The sequence below is a fragment of the Gopherus evgoodei genome, chromosome 11, assembly GCF_007399415.2.
Source record: "Gopherus evgoodei ecotype Sinaloan lineage chromosome 11, rGopEvg1_v1.p, whole genome shotgun sequence".
Taxonomy (NCBI): Eukaryota; Metazoa; Chordata; order Testudines; family Testudinidae; genus Gopherus; species Gopherus evgoodei.
The window spans coordinates 54,308,595-54,328,807 of record NC_044332.1 but is presented as its reverse complement, the minus strand read 5'-3'; the positions used below and the strand labels follow the sequence as shown (position 1 = coordinate 54,328,807).

Genomic DNA, 20,213 nt, shown 5'->3' with positions numbered 1-20,213 from the left:
GACTTGCCCCGATCCTGCACTCCAGCCAGAAAGTGGGGGGAGTGGCTGCTCCGTGAGGCTCGTGGAAGGCTCGGCATTTCCCCCCTCTGGTTCCTATGCTTAGGGGCAGCCAGACTCTGCATGCTGGCCCCGCCCCAAGCACTACCCCTGCAGCTCCCATTGGCCAGGAACTGCGGCCAATGGGAGCTGCAGGGGCGGTGCCTGTGGATGGGGCAGCATGCAGACACGCCTGGCTATGCCTCCGCGAAGGAGCCGGAAGGGGGAGGACATGCTATTGCTTTCAGGAGCTGCTTGAGGTAAGCGGTGCCCAGAGCCTGCACCCCTGAGCCACTCCTGCGCCCCAGCCCTGATCCCCCTCCTACTCCCTAACTCTAGACCACAGCCCGGAGCACCCTCCTGCACCCCCAAACCTCTCATCTCCAGCCTCAACCCTGAACCTGTATCCCAGCCAGAGAGCTGATTGGAGAGTTTTTGGTCAAGGTCTGAATCACTTTTCTGTGTTTTATAATCCGAAAACGCATTCTAAGAAAAGTACAGTAAGATGTGGTTAATTATTAAAATTCAGATTAGGTTAGTCTGACTCTTCAAGGAGACAGCGGTCTACTGCCACAAACGAAAAAGAAAAAATAATTTATTTTTGTAATAAGATATTTGTGAAAATATATTGCTGTAGAGATCCTTATTGGAGAAGACAATTTATAGTCTTAATGAGAGACCAAGCATTCTTTTAGAAAATTAATATTAAATGTGTGCCTACCAAGATTTTTTTAAATTTCTGTGCAATAATTCAGTTGGTTTTGTAAACAGCAGTGCTTACTAATCTCGCAAACATTTCTGGATTTTACTTACGGGGATAAGGCCCAAAAACTCAAAGCACCTCTATATGGCATTGTTTCGGATACGGGAGAGAATGCCTAGACAGCAAATTAAGACCCTCAGAACAGAGTAGGTTCATCTGCACAGCCTGGCAACCCTATGAGCTCAGAGTGATCTTGCTAACAAGGATAGCTACAGGCATTTTAATTAACAAGCAGAAGGGGGCTGAATTATGCTTGGTGTTATACTTTCAATCAACTCAGGACAAGGGTAACTGGCAGCTTAAAAATCATATGGCATATCTGCATACCTACCAACTAAAATGTTGTCAATTAATATTGTAAATCATGTGGTGAATATGTATTGCACGCAGACTAAAACAAATAACAGTTATTTTATTATTTATAAGTGAGCATACTCTAAAACTTGGCATTTTCTGACAGTGTTTATAGACAAATTATCAAGTAAAAATACAAGTTTATATTTGACCTGTGTAAGACAGCTGCTATTTTCCACTTAATTTCTTCATGATAGGGCTTTCAGGTTCAGCACTTGTGAAAATACTTCCTACAACCACATGGGTACCCCAGAGATTATGACGAATAACTTTGCAGCAGCCAAGGTCATCAACACAGAATCCTAAATGGCGGTAGCGTTCATCTGTTTCAAACAGTGTGTTGTTCGTGTATGGCCCAAAAAACTGGGGAAAAAAAGACAATTTTCATATTTTAAAGATATTTTGGATGAATCAGTTCAGCATAGTGACAATTTTACAAAATAGAGGTTTAAGACTTAAAATATTACAGATCTACTTGAGTTTAAACAAAATGCAAACCTAGCAATATCTGTAAAGTGATTTCACTGTGAATAAGCTACTTAGGGGTTTTTTTTGGGGGGGGGGAGGGGGTTGATTTTTAAAAGAGAAACACATAATTAATTCCTAGCCCCAAAAGATTTTGACACAGGTTGTTTAAACACATAATTAAAACACTTTGTAAGCTTTGTTTTGGCATAAGTACAGTGGTTGCCCTTAATAATATGTTCGGTTTTGAAATATTTTACTATTTCTTGAAGCATTCCTTAAGATAAAGAATATCTCTAAAATAATAACATTAAAAAACAAAACAGTGGAACTTTTAAAAGGAGCCCACTGTATTAAAGTTATTTCTGAAGAGTAGTTAAAGCACATGCAAACAAGCACATCTTTTTTAGAGTTAACTGTCTAATTTGCTTTACTTTCTAAAATAAAAGGCACAGGCACCCACTCTCACAGAACAGCTTGCAGGACCAGGAATTGAATTCTTAAATCTCTGTATACTTAACAAATTTAACATATTATTAAGCATGCAGACTATTTTTCTCCCACTTTGTTAGAAGTAAATGCAGCTACTGAAACAGCAAATATCCAGAGTTTTTAAAGGGTAAAACTACAAAATCCTGGAAAAGAAAAAGGGGGGAATTCTAAATGGAATAGTTGATCCATCTTAACTACAATGATTCTAAAAGACACCATCATTCATAAAATTATTGAGGTATACGCCAATAATTCTTTTAGATTTTTCTTTGCATTTTGGAAATAAAGTGAATGACAATTGCTACAGATTTATACATTTCAAAAGTATTTCCTCTTTAAAAAGATTTTTACATAACAATTTCAGAAAACGTTATTCATAGTAAAAGTTGTAATTAAAAACAACACTTAAGAGTGATTTGCATCTTCAAAGTGCTTACATATATTAATTATTCCATACAACAACATTTCTTCCAGGTGGCTATTCACATTTTATATATAAGGAAACTGGGACACAGAGATTAAGTGCCTTGTGTAAAGTGACGCAGCGGGTGTTGGGACTGGGATTAGAATGTAGAAGTTCCTGTCCCCAATCCTGTACTCTATATTATCATTACTGAAATAAGAATATTTTACATCTAGTATATTTCATACTAACCAAAATAAGGAAAAAACTTGAGGCATGCATAGAGACATCTATTAAAATAGGATTTAAGATGCCCAAGTCTTTTTACTTAAACTGCATATATGCAAATAGCACTTTCACATGATCAGATTTTAAACTGAGGTATTTGTGATACATTATGAAGTTCCCCAGCACAGGAACTGATTTTGAAATCTTCACTGTAAGTAGATGCATGAGAAAATGCTACCCATTGTGATTAAGATTTGCAGAATAGAGCCCAGAAGCAGAGTCCCCACCTCTACCAGACTTTTAGTACAGGATAGTAGCAAGCCATAAAATTTCTCAATAAATGCATGAAAGTGTGAGAAACCTGTAAGTTTGAACAAAAACAGAGAAAGCTATTCTTTTTCCTTAAACTAAATTTAAAAGGTGGATGGAACTAGGGCATTCAGCATCATCTGCAGCAGCCCCTTGACCAGCTTTAAAGAAAGCCCAGCTAAACCTATTATTTTTCCTTCCGACCACAGTGATCAGACTTTATTCGGTTTAAATAAATAAATAAATAATCTTTATACACTAAAAATGCTTAGCTCAGCAGCTACAATGGTCTAATGTGGTAGAGTTTAGAATATTGTTTCTCTCATGCAGCAGTGCATACCTGCACCAGGCTTTGATTAAAATTTGCTTTGTAGTCTAGAATAGCATAGACCAGGGATGGTTAACTGGCTCCAAACTATGGGCATGCCAGGGTGCACCTCTGCCAACGGGGAGGCAGTAACCAAAGCTAGGTGCTGGAACCCCTTCCTTGCTGGTAAGACAGAGGGCTGGCCAGGTCAAACTTGATTGGCAGATCTCTCTTCAAATTCCTTCTCATCAGAAAACCAGGGTCTCCCATGTGCCAGGGGAGCACTCTAAGCACTGATGGGGGGAAGGGAGGGCGGAGGGGCTGGCCAGAATTTGATTGATTGTGATCTGAGAGCCAATCAGGCACTGATGAAGCAGTAACAAGCTAGGTGGTGTGGGGCAGAGTTTGTGCCTTCATTGATGAGGAGTAGAGTGGTATGAGCCAGCAGCTTTGCTAAAAGACTACACCACTCAGCAACCTGGCTCAATCTTTTTTTTGTTTTTTAAATAAAAATAAATAAAATTCTGTATCACTAGGCAAAAGGTTTTAGTGGTCCTCTACAACCCTGAAGTTGCTCATTCCCGAGATAGAAAAAGGGCTAGACTTGTATATTATGTGCTTCAAGAGGATTACTTATGTTTCAATGAAAGAAGAGCTTAGTAAACTCCACTTAACTAAACTGCACTTAAACAGGCATGACAATTTTAATGACACATATTCCAGGTGCCACTTTTAACCTGATAATAAATGCCAATGGCTGTTTAATAGGGATAATATTAGCATATATTCCACATAATGGGGACATAATTGACTAGTGCCAGGAGACTATTTTGTTATTGTTACCCAGTTGGTAAACAGCTGTGAAATTCTGGTCTGGGTGTTAGATGTGTACTTTTTTGTATTAAAGTATGCTGTAAATAAGTATGAAGAGATGCAATGTAGTCAATTTAAATTCCGTATAGTATTCAATTTGTCTTAACTTTTTGAAAAAAGTTGGCAGCCTTAGTAAGAATCGCTATTTGAAGTATTAGCCATCTACCAGTATACTTTATACCTTAAACTAGAGTATTCTACTGTATTGCTACCGCAAAAGGGATTTAAATGCTGTAGTGCCAAGGTGTCCAAGAACTCAAATGCTATCAAACATTCCAGAGAAGAAATATGCACTGATGTACTCCCACCCCATTCTACAGTGACCGTATACTCCTAAGGAGAAGCTAGTTCATTTTCTATACTCCAATACTTAGCTTCTTTGCTACAAAACCATTCTTCAGAGTAGCAATTGCAATGATGCTTCATGTAGTGTGGATAAAAAGTAATTGGCAAGTGGGCCAAAACCATGATGTTACTTTAAGACACCAAGAGAGCTATCAGATGGTAAAAAGTTTTTGGTCAACACCTAAAAGAGCTGGATTTGAACCAGTAACCGACAGGTAAAAGGATCCACATACTATTATATCAGTCTCCATTCTCCACCCATTCTTTTCAGCAGAGTAACTTACCGCCAGTCCTGATGATGGATCAATAAAGTCAGCCCAATAGCCTTCAGACAAAAGTGCATAGCAAATTTCCTTGGCACCATTAATGAACTAAAAAAAAGGGGGGGAGGGAGAAATAATTACATTAAAAAGAAGTGCTCCTTTTATATGTAAATACTGAATGAATTTAAGTTAAACCTAGTGCGGAGCCTCTCTAATCTGCATCAATAAATGCCAAATTTAACATCCTTTTAAAGAAAAAGGCCAACAACAGTACTAAAAGGATTAAAATTAACAACATATGTTAGGCTACTACAATCACATGAGATTTAAAAGAAATTCTTTGTGCCACTCAGTAGAGGATTAACAGTTTGTTCAAAGATCATCTAATTGCTTTGATTGCTCATGCAGTTTGCAGAATCATACCTGCTAAACCTCTGTAAAAGTCAAACATTGCTTCCGTTATTTCTCTACTTCATGAGTCATTTACAGATCAAAACCAAATTTCCTAGTTTGCTGCAACAAGTCATTAAATACACAACTTTAAATATTTCCAAAAAGTTTTGTTAGAAGAACAGGACAGCAATGCATGGTTGCTCTGAATTACAGAAGTTTAACTGCAAGTCCTTTTAAACATAAGTCTGGACATCAAATTTTCTAGTTAAAAATGTATGTAAAAATATAGTTTTACAAGTATTTGATACTTTTGACTACTGAAACCAACTGTCATGTTGTAGTTAACCATTGGCAAGATTAGTGGGGAATTCAGCTCTTCCGAACATTTCTGGCCATGCAAAGAAAGTTGTACTGTGTGTGTTTTCCAAATAAATGGGAGGAAACTGGTTAAGAACTTTTGAGGTTTTACAGCAATATTTCTCAGAAACAAGCAAGCCACACAAGGATGAGAACGTGTCAGGCTAACATCTCACAGAAACATACAAAAAGAAAGAAGTTTATATTTTAGGAACAACTTTTAGTACAGCTGGGTGACGTGATATGGCCAAGGTTTGTTTAATGTCTCTGATGTCATCTTGTATTCATTTGTCTAATAGATTTTATTTTAAAAGAAACAAACCATAAACAAATACCATCAAAGTTGTGACACACACACCAGATTAGATACCATGTGAACACAACTGGTAAAACTATGCTGTTTTGCCTTGATACTGCAACAAAAGGAACAAAAGATATGATAGCATGAGGTCCTAGCCTAATATGTAAGTATAATCCATAGGTATATTACTGAGTAGCGGGAGACCAGACTCCGTAATATTACTTAAAATTTAGACTGTGTACTTATTTCCTTATTTTTTATTAAAAATCAAAAGCTGTCTGTATAAATGTAGAAGTTGAATTTTTTTTTCAGTGTTTATGCTCCAGACACAGCCCTACGTCTCAAAATTTTCAAAAAGAGTAATTCAGAATTTGATTAGTCAGTCAGTCAACGTCCCTTCCAGTGATCCAAAATATCAAGAGCTCTACCTTACTCTTGATCTAGTCTCCCATTTCTCTAGTTAAAGGTTCAGTGGATCTGAAGACTCATTTAAACTTTAAAGTAAGTCACAGACATATTAGTAAGCAATCTAAAGACAGCACTTAATGCATAAATTGTTGGTAAATCAGATATTTTGATCAAGTGTTGCAACTGTCTCAGAGCAGTCACTTAAAGTGATGTGTTAATTTAAACTTGAGTCTTGCTACTGTAAACACCCAGATATGTCTGTAAATAACCCCCATTACTTTAGCAAAAGCCTCTCACATTAAATTAGTTCTTTTGAAGTTATTTCTAACCAACTACAAAGCAAACAAATAGGCCATTTTATTGTGAATTTGCTGTTAGTAACCTTTAGGCCAGGAGGTTACATCTACACCCTTACAATGGTTATATTAGAGTTGACAAGGAGGTGCACAATGAAGAAAGAAGACAATTAACATATAATTAGACCAGATTACAACGCTAAAGACTAACAGACCATAAATAATTTAAAGACAAGGACACATTAAAATGAAGGGAATTTTACTTTGTATGCAGTCTTCATGCTGATACTTCAGACTGCTTATTCCTTTTCCTGTAGTAACCCTTACATTCCCTCTACTCATAATTTATAAATGCAGTTTATTTCAAGGACAGTGAATAGAACTGTTTTCATCTTAATTTCTACAGATGCTGACTCCCATCCATAATTAGATGGATTGGTAGACAAAATCATCATACAGGAAGTGAATCTATCAGTTAAAGCGATTTAAAAAACATAATCAAACATTTTAAAGGGATATATTTTAAGGTAATTCAGTTACGAAAATTAGCGTCAGCAGTAAACACTGACATCTGCTGGAATATACAACAAATTCACAAAGTTGCTTTTTCTAGAAAGAGACTTCTAGTGGCAATTCAACTAGATTCACTTGTATTAAGCTAATGTGGAAGATTAATTTGTAAATGTTAATGACATTCAGGTTAAAAGCATTAACTGAATACATTATTAGAATATTTAAAAAACCCAATCACTGCTTTGTAGATTTTAAAACAGGTCAATTTAGCAAATGCTATGAAAGGATGTGAATTAAATCATGCAAAGCAACAAAACAGCATGAAATGCATTGCTCTTGAACTACAGTGATAAGGAATGATGACTGTTATTCCATGTAGAATATTGACCAATTATAAAACCAAGTATCTTGGGTAATATATGAAGAGGCTTTAACACACTGCCACATAAGATGACTCCTTAACTCATCTCACCACCAAATAAAATTAATATTTAGCATTTTCATCTAAAGATATCAAAAAGAGTTTTGTAAAACTGGTGAAGTTCATTATCCCCATTTTACCAATAGAAAAAAAATTACACTTGGCTACCTCAAGGGATTGGTCTACGAAAATTAGAGACTAAGTCAGTTCCAGAACTAATAACAGGTTAAAATAAACAAAATAGGGCCCATCTACAATAGATATGGCCACATAGAAGAATATGCTGACACCAAATACAAATACTTACGTTTTCTAATAACAATTCTCTCTCATCTTCCACTTCTTCACTCCATACAGTCATATCATTTTTAGTTTTCTGGGTTATGGTTAGTACTGTTAGATTATTGGCAGTCACCTCTGGAAACATTGATTCAAAGTCTAGAAAAATGGAATCAGCATGTTAGGAGTGTAATGGGTTGGTTTTGTATATTTTATGCTTTTTCTACTTCAGACAGAGTACCTCAAACGTCAGGAGCTTTTCATTCAGTATGCTACATTTCACTTAAACTATTGTAATAATAAAACTTCATCAATCTGTACATTTTAAAATTTGCATGCAAATAAGTACCTTACTGCTCAACAAAGACTTAGTAGCTGAGTTAGGTACCCAGGTATTATGCTAATGAAATGATATTCTTTTAAAACATACTATAGTACGTAATTATAATTAAACTACAGGTATTAATTATCATTGCATGGTGTGTTTACACTGTAGGCCAAGAGCTAGATTGAGAGATGGACCCAGGCGTGGTGACACAATGTCCTAACATCTAACTTTTAGAGACGTACAAAATTACTGGGATTCATAAAGCCTGGGTTAGGTGCTCAGACTCCCTCTGTAATGATGGGGAGAGACAGGTACCTAAGAAATGGATTCACAAAAGGCAGCACGCTCACTGAAGAACTGAATAAGCTAGCTAAGGGGAGATGCTGAGGAAAGGAGTGTATGCTAAACCCTATCCCTCTCACATAATTAGGCATTGGCAAAACAGCTTACTTTAAGCACACTTGGGCTTACCTTTTCCAAAATTAGTGGGTTTTTTTGCTCACCCTGTGGGTTTTTCTGCTTTACTCCAAGAGCTGCTTTTTCTGTTTTCATTTTTTGGGGGGGAGGGGGGATGACCTGTCTCTCCACTCAGCATCAGGACACCACAAGCCCCACCCCCGCAACTTGTAATGCACATTGGAAAAAATAACCTCAACTATACATACAATATGATGGGGGCTAATTTAGCTACAACGAGTCAGGAAAAAGATCTTGGCATCATCGTGGATAGTTCGCTGAAGATGTCCACGCAGTGTGCAGAGGCAGTTACAAAAGCAAACAGGATGTTAGGAATCATTAAAAAGGGGACAGAGAATAAGACTGAGAATATATTATTGCCCTTATATAAATCCATGGTACGCCCACATCTCGAATACTGTGTACAGATGTGGTCTCCTCACCTCAAAAAAGATATTCTAGCACTAGAAAAGGTTCAGAAAAGGGCAACTAAAATGATTAGGGGTTTGGAGAGGGTCCCAAAAGAGGAAAGATTAAAGAAGCTAGGCCTCTTCAGCTTGGAAAAGAGGAGACTAAGGGGGGATATGATAGAGGTATATAAAATCATGAGTGATGTAGAGAAAGTGGATAAGGAGAAGTTATTTACTTACTCCTATAATACAAGAACTAGGGGATACCAAATGAAATTAATAGGTAGCAGGTTTAAAACAAATAAAAGGAAGTTCTTCTTCACACAGCACACAGTCAACTTGTGGAACTCCTTACCTGAGGAGGCTGTGAAGGCTGGGACTATAATAATGTTTAAAAGGGAACTGGATAATTCATGGGAACTGGATAATTCATAAGTCCATAAATGGCTATTAGCCAGGAAGGGTAAAGAATGGTGTCCCTAGCCTCTGTTCATCAGAGGATAGAGATGGATGGCAGGAGAGAGATCACTTGATCATTGCCTATTAGCTTCACTCCCTCAGGGGCACCTGGCATTGGCCGCTATAGGTAGACAGATATTGGGCTAGATGGACCTTTGGTCTGACCCGGTATGGCCGTTCTTATGTTCTTAACTTTTGGGATCTTTGGACTGCTTTTGAAGACCATTTCATGCCTGTGGTCTTGAAATTTTTGGCCTGTGCATGACATGCCTAAGTTCATAGGAAGGTGCCTCTTTCTAGTTGTGAGTCACAGCTAGGAGCCTTTTCCTAGAGTCTAATGCATGGAGGAGGAGGAGAAGTCATTGGGCCAGAAACAGTGGGAATAAATCTATAACCGATGGCTGGGCACTCATCTAGGAGGTAGGAGACCAAGGATCCAGTTCTCCACCTCCAGTGCCTCTATTTATCCATAGTGGAACAGCTTCAACAGGAGAGACTAAGGGAGACACACATCACAATATCCCATAGCCTCGTGGTTAGGGCATTCACCTGAGTGGCAGATCCCTCTTCAAATCCCTTCTCATCAGAAAACCAGGGTTTCCCACATTCCAGGCGAGAACTCTAAGCACTGATCTAAAAGTTGAGGGAGGTGTGTTCCCTACCATGTATGTGGAGTTAGGCGGCCTCTGAGCATGCCTACTGGGCTGAGCTCTGCAGGTGAGACAGGTGCTCCTCTAACTTTCCCCAGTTTGTGGACTGCACTGGGGCTTTGGCTGCCTACAGCGAGGTAGAAGAAACAGGCACCTAGGAAATTTTTCCTGCAAAAACACAGGCACCTAAGTTTCTTTGTTTACCTAGCCCCAAGAGTCTTGCAGTCATGCAATACCCCAAGTCCATCCAGAACTATTTCTGTTGCACGGGGAGGACTAGAAAGAGGAGAAGCCAGATAAGAGGATTCAGTAGCTCCAGGGCAACTCTGCTCATGTGAACACAGGGCAGAGGAGTGGTTCCGATATGGCAAGCATGCCTACACAATCCATTGGATCACAAGCCTATATAAGTGTGCACACAGCAGCTATGGAGGTAGTTTTGGTCAGACTAGGAGTGTACCATACCTTAATAAAACTTCAGCTGACCTTTTAATTTTACTACCAAGTCAATAATTTTTAAATTACTTTACAAATATTGCTGTTAATAGTACAACAATTTTGTATGGATTTTCATACAGAGTTAAGGATTTCATTATGTAAAATGTAAATCTTTGTAATCAGCCAGTAATTTGGGTTATTTTTATTGCATTTTTAATAATGTGAAGCTATAGGAACAATAATTCATATCCTCCACAACCTTGGTCTAATGGTGAGAAATGCTATACATATTTTACTTCATAAAAACTTAAAAAATTAAACTGCTCAAAAATTTGAAAGATGTACCTTTTCGTAACAGTTCTGGGCAAGTTTGTATTGCACATTCTATCTTAGCATTTTCAAAGTATGTTTCAGCATTATTTATTTGCTGTTTAGGAGGGACATCAGTGCCCTGAAGAAAATCAAGGAAATGCAAAGGGGTAACTTTCAGGTTCATATAATATGTGACATGATTAACAATTAAAATAGTATTTCCAGCTGGAGTTGTGTAATCTCCAGATCCTGCAGATGTCTATTCACAGAAGTAGTTCCACTGAGCAAAGGCTGCTCACAAAGTTTGCAACAAGTCCCTAAACCTCATCATCACTCCATTTTATAGGTGGAGAAACTGAGGCTTTTTTGAACATCATGGTCAGTCTGTCAGAACTAGGTCTCCTGACTTCCAAGCCTATGATTTATCAAGATCAGCTTTCTCCTAAAATCTAATCCTATAACCACTGAAGTCAATTGTAATTACTTGTGTAAAGGAAGCTGCAATATGAGGCCTGTGTATCATTACAAAATCTGTACGTGTACATAAAAAGTTTTGAACTTTTATCACCGCATTTACCTACACCATTTTCATATATTAGATGGGTCTAAATGTACCTTATATTTAATTATACTTACATTACACCTACAGCAGTCAAATAAATGGCTAAAACAAAATGGCTTTATAAATCTTTAAAGTAACACTTTTAGCATTGTCATGCATTCATAATGTGTGCTGCAATTAAAAAAACTAAACAGATGTAGATATACCACTACAGGAGTCAAAACAAAAATTTACATAAAATTATGCACTGCTCCTAAGCTTGATATTTTGCAAGCAAATTTAAGTACCCAACTGTTGTAGCCTCACAGCTAAAACTATCCACTATTACTACCATATAAGCTCTTTAATAACTAAAGCTACTAATATAGGGCTCCAGTTGCTACAATTTGAGTTCTATAGCTGCCTTTCATGTGGAAGTTCTGCAAGTTAGTTATAGGAGTAAACTGCAGTTCTTAAGAGGACAGTGAAAACAGCCATCTGTTATGGGAGACTGAAATGTTACATTAGGCTTTCCACATCTGTTCTACACTTCAACACGGATTTCTTGGCTCTTTAATCCACATATAATTTGAAGGTTATTTTATTATTAATATGGGATTCCAGTGAGCTAATGCAGCAATTCCCTTTGACAGTCTAATAATGTTGAACTAGTAAATACAGTTTTTCTCTAAGAGGACTGTATGTACAGGATGTTTGTAGAGCATCTTGAGCAGCAGTGAATGCAGAGGCACATTGTCAGTCTATAAAACTATTCCTCTTAAAAAGACTCAACATTTAGGTTAGCATTTTGCTATAACATGTTAATCATCAAACAGGTTTCTAGTGTATTCCTCTCTGTGTGGAAAATAATCTAGTGGATCTGTTGATCTTGCCAAAGAATTCACAAAAAGTCACTAACTGTGGTTTGGGTGCACGTGTTTTCATACTCAGATAACACTGCCGTTTTCTGACTGCTTCTCTCATGGCTCTTCCTCTCTTGTTTGCCCCACATCCAACCAGTCCTTCCACTTACAAGGCTTACAAATTTACAGGACACCTAACAGCCAGAGGACTAAACTTAGTTGCCAAAAACCAATTCCCTCTCCATAATTGCTGGGGAAGGAAGCGAGCTAGTATTCTTACCAAGGTGCTGTCTATTTACCCTATTCAGAGACTATCTTTTGTATCAACCTCTGGCACACAGGAGTCCAATAAATTTGAAATCCACCCCAGTACACTCTGGCTGCTGGAAGGTAATTGGGCCTCCGCTACTTAAACATCTCTCCTGGCTGCTCTGATGGGGCAGCTGGGTATCTCTTCTAGTCTAACCTCTTGCTGCTTTCTAGTTGCTATTGGGTGGGATGAGGTGGAGGGGTCTCTGCTACTCTACCCTACCCTTGCCTCCGTTTCCTGTTCCCAAGAGAAAAGCTTCAGTGTCTGCCTTTACTAACACTCAGAACTTTCCCAAACAGCAGCAGCCTGAAATTGACCTGATTCTTGTGTACAGCCTCCTAAATAGCAGCAGTGGAAACTGACAGTGCTCTTATCAGTGTTTTCTCTACAACAGCTTGGCAAAGCTATAAGCAGCAGTAGAGGCGCTGGAGCTTTCAGTCTACAGATTTAGTTGCAGCCAGACAAAACCTGCATCAATTACACTTGGTTCACTTTTTTTTTTTTTTTAAACTAAAGCTTTGATTCCACAGAAGTTCAAGGCATTGAGCCAGAAAGCTCACTATGGGAACTGGATTGTTCAAACTCCGGTTATATGTACACAAGAAATATTGTATAGCATTTTTACATAAAAATAGTTTATCATAATTTTTTTAACTGATTTCCTATGTTTGAGGATGTCACAAAGTTCATGTGGGCTGTGGAAAGCCAATATACTAGCTCAGTGATACTCAGACGAGGCTTGGGAGAGGCAAGTGCTTCTATCGCATCACCTGCAGCTCTTTGCAGCAATGATATTAAAACAGTGTGATTTAATTATTTAACCTAAGCTATTAACCAACTCATTTTGGGTAATGTTGATCGCTAATTTGGCTCCAAAACCAGCGAGGTCTCAGTTCACTGATGGCATTATACATGAGCTAAAATTTTTTTAATATACAAGGCCAGCAAATATAATAGTCAAACTGCCTACTGTTAATAAGGCATCTCTGAAGGGAGTAACTTCAACTACAATCAAGTTTAGTTAGTACACTTCTTATGTTGGCTTTCATGAACTTATTTATTTATTTTAACATAAAAGAACCACAAGCACAACTAAGGGAGACTTTGTCCTAATGAATTAGACCCATTCAATCCAAAGGAAATCATTAAAAGTTAACAATTAACACTGATCTTTTTTTTGTAAAAACAGATCAATAAGACTAAGTCAACAATTTGTTTTAAAGTTAAATTAACCTAATCTTGTTTTCATATAGCTCATACAAATAAGCAGCTATTTAAAATGCTATTTCATTAGACATTTTGCAAAAAATATTCACATGACTCAGTGTCAGGGGTTTTAAAAGAGAGTTGATGATTTTCTTTGGAAACAAATGTTCTATATGATCCCTCCCCACATCTCTGTTCATTTTCATCTCACATCACTTTCAGAGCACTACCAAAATTCTATTTTTGGGAGATTACTCACTGGCATATAAGAAAATCAAAACACTACTACAATTTTCAGCTTCATGTATTAAATTACTGTTCTTACCTGAAACTCATTTATGTATTGTGCCATCACAAATTCATGTCTCTCACTTGATAAGGGCTCCACTAATATATCAGGCAAACTTTTATGAACGTGTGTTTTCTTCTGAGAAACTGTACCATTTAGGTGACAATCAAAACCTATATTACCCGGGAGCTGGAATCTCTGGTCCTGAGGACCAAATGGTCCCATTACTTCATCTGGCCACACAGTTCTTGGACCTGTCAAAAATTGAGTGCTTACATTATTCTTCACATTGAAAAAAACAGTTATTTTTAATTCCTAAATAAAAACATTTGAGTGCAATCACGTAAAACAGAAAAAAAAAAAGAGTAAATCACAAAGATTAAGTGAAAAAACTAAATATTTCACCATATTAGAAAAATGTAATTTTCTATTTATTTGAGACAGATAATTTTTAAGATGTTGAACTCTGATAGGCAGTAAATGTAACAAAATTCGTTTATTTTTCCTTACATATATCAGGAGGCGCAGCAGCAACATGAGGCTCATCTGAGCCGGAAGATCCTGCGGTGGAAAAAGCCTTGGGATTTACAACCCTTCTGACCAAGGAGTAAAATCCTGGTAGATAGGTCACCAGTCTTGCTCTGTTACAGAGCACCTAAAGAGGACGAAAGAAGAAATGAGTGTCATCTGTTGCAAGGAAAAGTGATCAATGAACTTATATTTAACTTTTTAGAAGACAAAACTACATGTATCTCCATAGAAAAACTTTAGTTATGAAGAGTCATTAATTGTATTTTTTAACTGTAAGAATATTTTACACTTCATTAGTACTGTAAGTTTCCTATTCAATTTTTATAAAAGGAAACTGCACAATGCAAACAAAAATGCACACTGAAATACCTCCACACTTGAGCTACAGTTAGAAACGGGTTAAAAGTCAGGGCTATCATTGTGACAAGACATGAATGTAAATATGTTTATGTATAGGGTCATGATACACTAGGTATCATTTCCCCTGCTGTTGTTACATTTGGAGGGGAAAAAAAACAAAATCCTAAAAATACAAAACAATCAGGAAAGTTGATCTTAGGATCCATTGAAATATTTTAGGTAAGTAAATACGGATATCTAATCTCAGTGCTTTGCCCTACAGACTTGCACTGTTTTTAGTCCACCCCCTCATGCAAAGGTATTACAGGATACTTAAAATAATAATAAAATGTAAAAGAATACCAACACGCACACAGTGTGCGCACACAAATTTATTTTAAAGCCAAATTATCAGAATGGGCAGGAGTAACAATTCAGTCACTATACCATCTACCTGCAATATTTCAACTTGAGGGACACAGTCAAGCCAGGAAAGCCTAAAATTAGTACTGATAACATTATTTTGCTCTGCAGACACAAAACATTTTCAGCTACAAAAAAACAGCAATATGGGTTTACAATCAGAAGGCCACATAGCTCTTGTGTATTCTGCAGAGGCAGAATTTGCCACAGAACTGTGTTTCCAAGTCTAAGCATTCAAATACAAAAACAAGACAACACCTACTTCTACGATAGCAAAGAAAAACCTTAAAAAACAAACTGAGCATAAATGGATGCAATGTTGTCTTCCTGAGTCTGCAAACAGCCTGAAACAATAGCACTCGGAAGTGTGACCAACTCCAATTCATCTCAATGTTGTTAACTCTGAATCCTAATGATGATAAATTTAAATGTCAACATTGTTCACTATTTTACTGTTGATTGGTTTAGCAAAAATATCCAGCTAATGTGCTTAAGCCCACAAATTTAATCTTCTCCCCAAATTTCAAGAACTCCAACTACTAAGTATCTATCTGCTATAACTTCAAGCTTCCAACAACTTCTAGTTTCTCGACTTCAACAATCCAATTATGCACTCGAAAAACAAATCTGTAGCCAATTCAAATGTTTAGGGACAGTAAAATAAATTGAATTAATACCAAAATAATAAACCATTATATTTAATTAAATAAACTCCTTCATTTTTAATATACTTAGAGCTACCACAAGATTTCCAACCTGCTGAACTGCAGTGCCCTAAAAACTCAATCTTGCTGCTTAATTTAGGTTCACCTTGTGAGACAGTTATTTGGGCCTTTGTTCTACTTTCCTAGAACTGGGGGGAAATTTTTTAGAAGATTTTCAGGGCAGGACTAAATCTTAAGGGTCCAGTGCTACTCACATGTATGCACACACTTAACTTTAAGCATTTGAGTAGTCCTATTGACTTTAATGGAACTGCTCAGATGCGCAAAGTCAGACACGTGCATGTATGCACTATTGGGACTTAATCCTGTCAACCTGAACACAAAGCCTGTACATAGTAAAGGCTAGTGTACATTATACATAAACATCATTTTTTATTAATTATCTAAAATACATATTAAACTGACAATATCTGACCAAATCCAAACATTTCTTGTATGCAGTTTTGTTGTAGCTGTGGTGGTCTAATATCTTTTATTGGACCAACTCAAGGTGGCCAACCTGAGCCTGAGAAAGAGCCAGAATTTACCAATGTACATTGCCAAAGAGCCATAGTAACACATCAGCAGCTCCATCCCCCCACTCCCAGCACATCCCACCCACTGGTGCCCTTGCCGATCAGCACCTTCCCCTCCCTCCCCGCACCTCCTGATGAGCTGTTTCATGACATGCAGGAGGCTGGGAGGGGGAGAAGTGAGGGCATGGCAGGCTCAGGGGAGGGGACAGAAAGGGGTGGAGTGGGGGCAGGGCTGGTGGCAGAGCCAGGGGTTCACCAGTGAGCACCCCCCGGGCACATTGGGAAGTTGGGACCTGTAGCTCCAGCCCTGGAGTTGGTCCCTATACAAGGAGCAGCATATTAACTTCTGAAGAGTTGCATGTGGCTCTGGAGCCACAGGCTGGCCACTCCTCGACCAACTTCTGTTGGTGAGAGAAACAAGCTTTTGAGGTCTTCAGAGCTCTTCTTCAGGTCAGAAGCTTAAAAGCTTGTTTCTCTCACCAACAGAAGTTGGTCCAGTAAAAGACATTACCTCAACCACTTTGTCTTTCTAAAGGCAAACACTACAATCTTGCAGATATTTATACATGTACATTTAAGCACTTGATTCCTGCAAATGCTGGTGCATGTCTAGACTTTAAATTGGAATTTTGGGCCCCAAATTCCATTAAATTCAAATGCCACATTACAGCATAGTGCAATCTGATTCTACCTCAATGCTTTACTTGAAATGGGGCACTGCTGCAAATGGGGCACCATCCAGGAATATCAAAATAATAAAACTTAGCACTTAAGGCCCAATTCTACAGACACACACCCACAAAGAATGTCACTGATGTAAATGAGATTACCCATGTTCATATTTCCATGATTAGGGCCTTATAGCATGTGTTATCCTTAGATCTCAAAGTGCTTATAATCAGTACACAATTACTTGAAATCTGCTTTATGTAATGGCTTTCACAGCCTTGTATTTCACACTATTCTATCAAATAATTTTTGTTTAATATCAGCACAATCAGAACTCAATTTTTTAAATTACAATTTGTGCTGCCAGAACATCCTTTGAAATATCAAAATTTGCTATTTAATGTGAAAGGTTTATACAAGATAAATGATTTAGATTGCTGGACAATTTAAAAAAAAACAATTTTCTTTTTTAAACTCTTATCATAAATATTAAAATATACTCAAGAAACAGAACAGACGTATATTTTTAGTTTATTGCACACACAGTATAACCACTTAATCTTTACACTTATGGTTTACATTATCACCAGAAAACTTGTGTAAAAGGATACCCTATATCAAGGGTTCTCAAACTTCATTGTGACATGACTCCTTCAGACAACAAAAAATACCACACGACCACAGGAAGGGGCACTGAAGCACGTGCATAAGTGTTTGTAGGACTGGGGACAAATATATGAATTTATAAATCAGACTCAAAAAATTCAGCCAGTCAAATCTTTCCATCAGTCAACAATCCAACACTGTTTTTACGTAAAAAAAAAAAAATTGCATAAAACAGAATCTTTATGAACAACCTAACCTTATGTAGGAGAATTACACAGAATTTCACTGATGCCATGAAAAAATAAAAGAAAAAACAAGAAAATAAAAGAATCTGGTGCCCCATAAAATATTAACACTTTTTTTTTGTAGTTTGCATGTTGTCTTATCTTAGAGACACAAGGTGGGTGAAGTAATATCTTTTATTGGATAAACTTCTGCTGGTGAGAGAGAAAGATTTTGAGCCTACACAGAGCTCTTCTTCAGTGCTAATCTTCAGATATGAGGGGCATGTGCAGTCTTTCATGGCACCCAACTGAAGTCACAATACAAACGAAAAAGAAGTTTCCTGCTTAATTGTGTTTAGCTTAATGACACCGCTAACATTATAAGCTACTGGTAGTAGAGCTCAATGACAACATTACTCACATTGGCCATTTCTGAGGGTTGTTCCTCTATTTAAACAAAATTCTTCCTGAAACAGAAGACAGAAATATCACACACCAGTGACTGGTTATATAGTGTCAGATACTATGGTCAGGAGAATGGTATACAAACCTATCTAGAACATGCAACTGCTTCCGCGCTGCTCAGGAGCCTGACTGCACTGCAGCTCTCCGAACTGTCCCGCACAATTTCCCGAACTCCGCCGACAGCCGCACTGACAGCCCGCAGGGAGCCCGGGGCCATCAAACCAACACGAAACGGGCCAGACTGCAGGCAGCCCCCACCCTTCCGGACAGCAGCACCCGCGGAAAAGGCAGGTCCCTACCTACAACGTCGCCCCTTAACCCAACCGGAAGCTGCTCAAAGGGGAGTTTTGGACGTTTACACTCCTGCGTCCGGCGCTGGGAGACGCCAGAGGGGGAAGCGATTTACTGCAGCCTCATCCCAGTACCCGCCTGCCCCCGCCTCCCAGCGCAGCGATGGGCCAGCAGCCCCCGGAGCCCGAGTGCAGACGGGACTTGCCTCGGCACAACGGCCCCTCAGGCCCAGTTCACACCCGGCGAAGGGCCCTTCGCGGTGCAGCCAGCCCGACCCACGGCCGCACTCGTGTGCAGCCCCGCGGAGGGGCAGGCGCTGCGCTGGGGTCGGCGGCCAGGCGCCTACCTCTCTCGCCGCTCCGCCTGCAAAATGGCGCCGCGGCCAACGAATCGACTCCGGGAGCGCATCGATGAGGAGAGCGCCGAGCTCATCCATGGCGCGCAGCGGGCTGCGCGAATCGGCGCGCTCGCGGCCCAGCCTGCAGTCGGACTCGCGAGAGCCTCCGTCAGTCTCCGCGCAGCAGGCGGAGCAAATCGACGCACGCTGCATCGAGGAGGACGGGGAGATCGCGGAGTCTGTTCATGAGGCGGCGGCAGAAAGGGGCTCGCTGGGGCTGGCGCGCGCGCGGCCTGTCCTGGGCAGAGGTTGCAGGGCCCAGCCGGGGGCGCGGGGAGATGCGAAGAGACGGGCCCGAGCAGAGGGGCCCAAGCGCCGGGCGCTGTCGGTTTGTCAGCCCTGCCCCGGCCGGGCCAGCACCGCTCTCCCGTCCCGCAGGGGGCAGGACCCCGGCTCCTGCTCGCAGCCCCGAGCTGGGGCGCCCCGGCACAGCTCGAGGCAGAGCACTGGGTCCTGGAGTTGCACTGGTGCCAGGATTCACTGGCGAGACAAGGGGGCCCCGTCACGTCTGCTGTTGGACCAACTTCTGTAGAGGAGAGAGACAAGCTTTCCCACCACACAGCATTTTCCTTCAAGGGCCCATCAAAGCTATTACCTCACCCAGCGTGTCGCCGGCATGGCTCCTACAACCCTTCAAAGAACTTCACTTGGGTTTTGTCTAAGCTACAAAGTTTTCTCGGCAAAGGGCATGCCGCTTTCATTGAAATGACTCTTGCATGGCCACACTAGCTCCTTGTATCAGCAGCGTGCGGCCACACTAGCAGCTCTTGTGTGGACACAGAGAGCAGTGCACTGTGGTACCTATCCCACTGTGCAACTGGCTGCAGGATGCTTCGGGATGGGTTTGCAGTGCCTCATGGGGCAGGTAGCATCACATGATACAGGTTTCTCAAGCCCTTCAGGGAGCACCCTAGTAGAGTGTTGGCCCCTTTTTCAATTTAAGAGTGTGGGGGGAGGGAC

General features: G+C 39.6%; 1 protein-coding gene across 2 annotated transcripts; it reads right to left on the bottom strand.

The window, feature by feature from the left end:
* Positions 1 to 614: 614 nt before the first annotated feature.
* Positions 615 to 19,194, bottom strand: MMADHC (metabolism of cobalamin associated D). Of its 2 annotated transcripts, none has more exons than XM_030579963.1 (8): positions 19,062 to 19,194; positions 18,522 to 18,567; positions 14,579 to 14,723; positions 14,105 to 14,322; positions 10,893 to 10,998; positions 7,835 to 7,965; positions 4,860 to 4,946; positions 615 to 1,516 (listed from the first exon to the last, which is right to left on the bottom strand). In XM_030579963.1, the coding sequence occupies exons 2-8, from the start codon at positions 18,528 to 18,530 to the stop codon at positions 1,322 to 1,324; spliced, it is 891 nt and encodes a 296-aa protein (XP_030435823.1). In that variant the 5' UTR covers positions 18,531 to 18,567; positions 19,062 to 19,194; the 3' UTR covers positions 615 to 1,321. The 2 variants fall into 2 exon arrangements, with proteins under 2 accessions (XP_030435823.1, XP_030435822.1); XM_030579962.1 differs by lacking the exon at positions 19,062 to 19,194 and adding an exon at positions 18,651 to 19,030.
* Positions 19,195 to 20,213: the final 1,019 nt, after the last annotated feature.

What these genes read in the sequence shown, in the direction of transcription:
- MMADHC (XM_030579963.1), bottom strand. An exon ending in AATACATAAATGAGTTTCAG is followed by an intron (nt 10,999 to 14,104) that starts GTAAGAACAGTA and finishes GATTTTCTTCAG; the next exon opens with GGCACTGATGTCCCTCCTAA. An exon ending in GAGAATTGTTATTAGAAAAC is followed by an intron (nt 4,947 to 7,834) that starts GTAAGTATTTGT and finishes CCTTTTTTTTAG; the next exon opens with TTCATTAATGGTGCCAAGGA.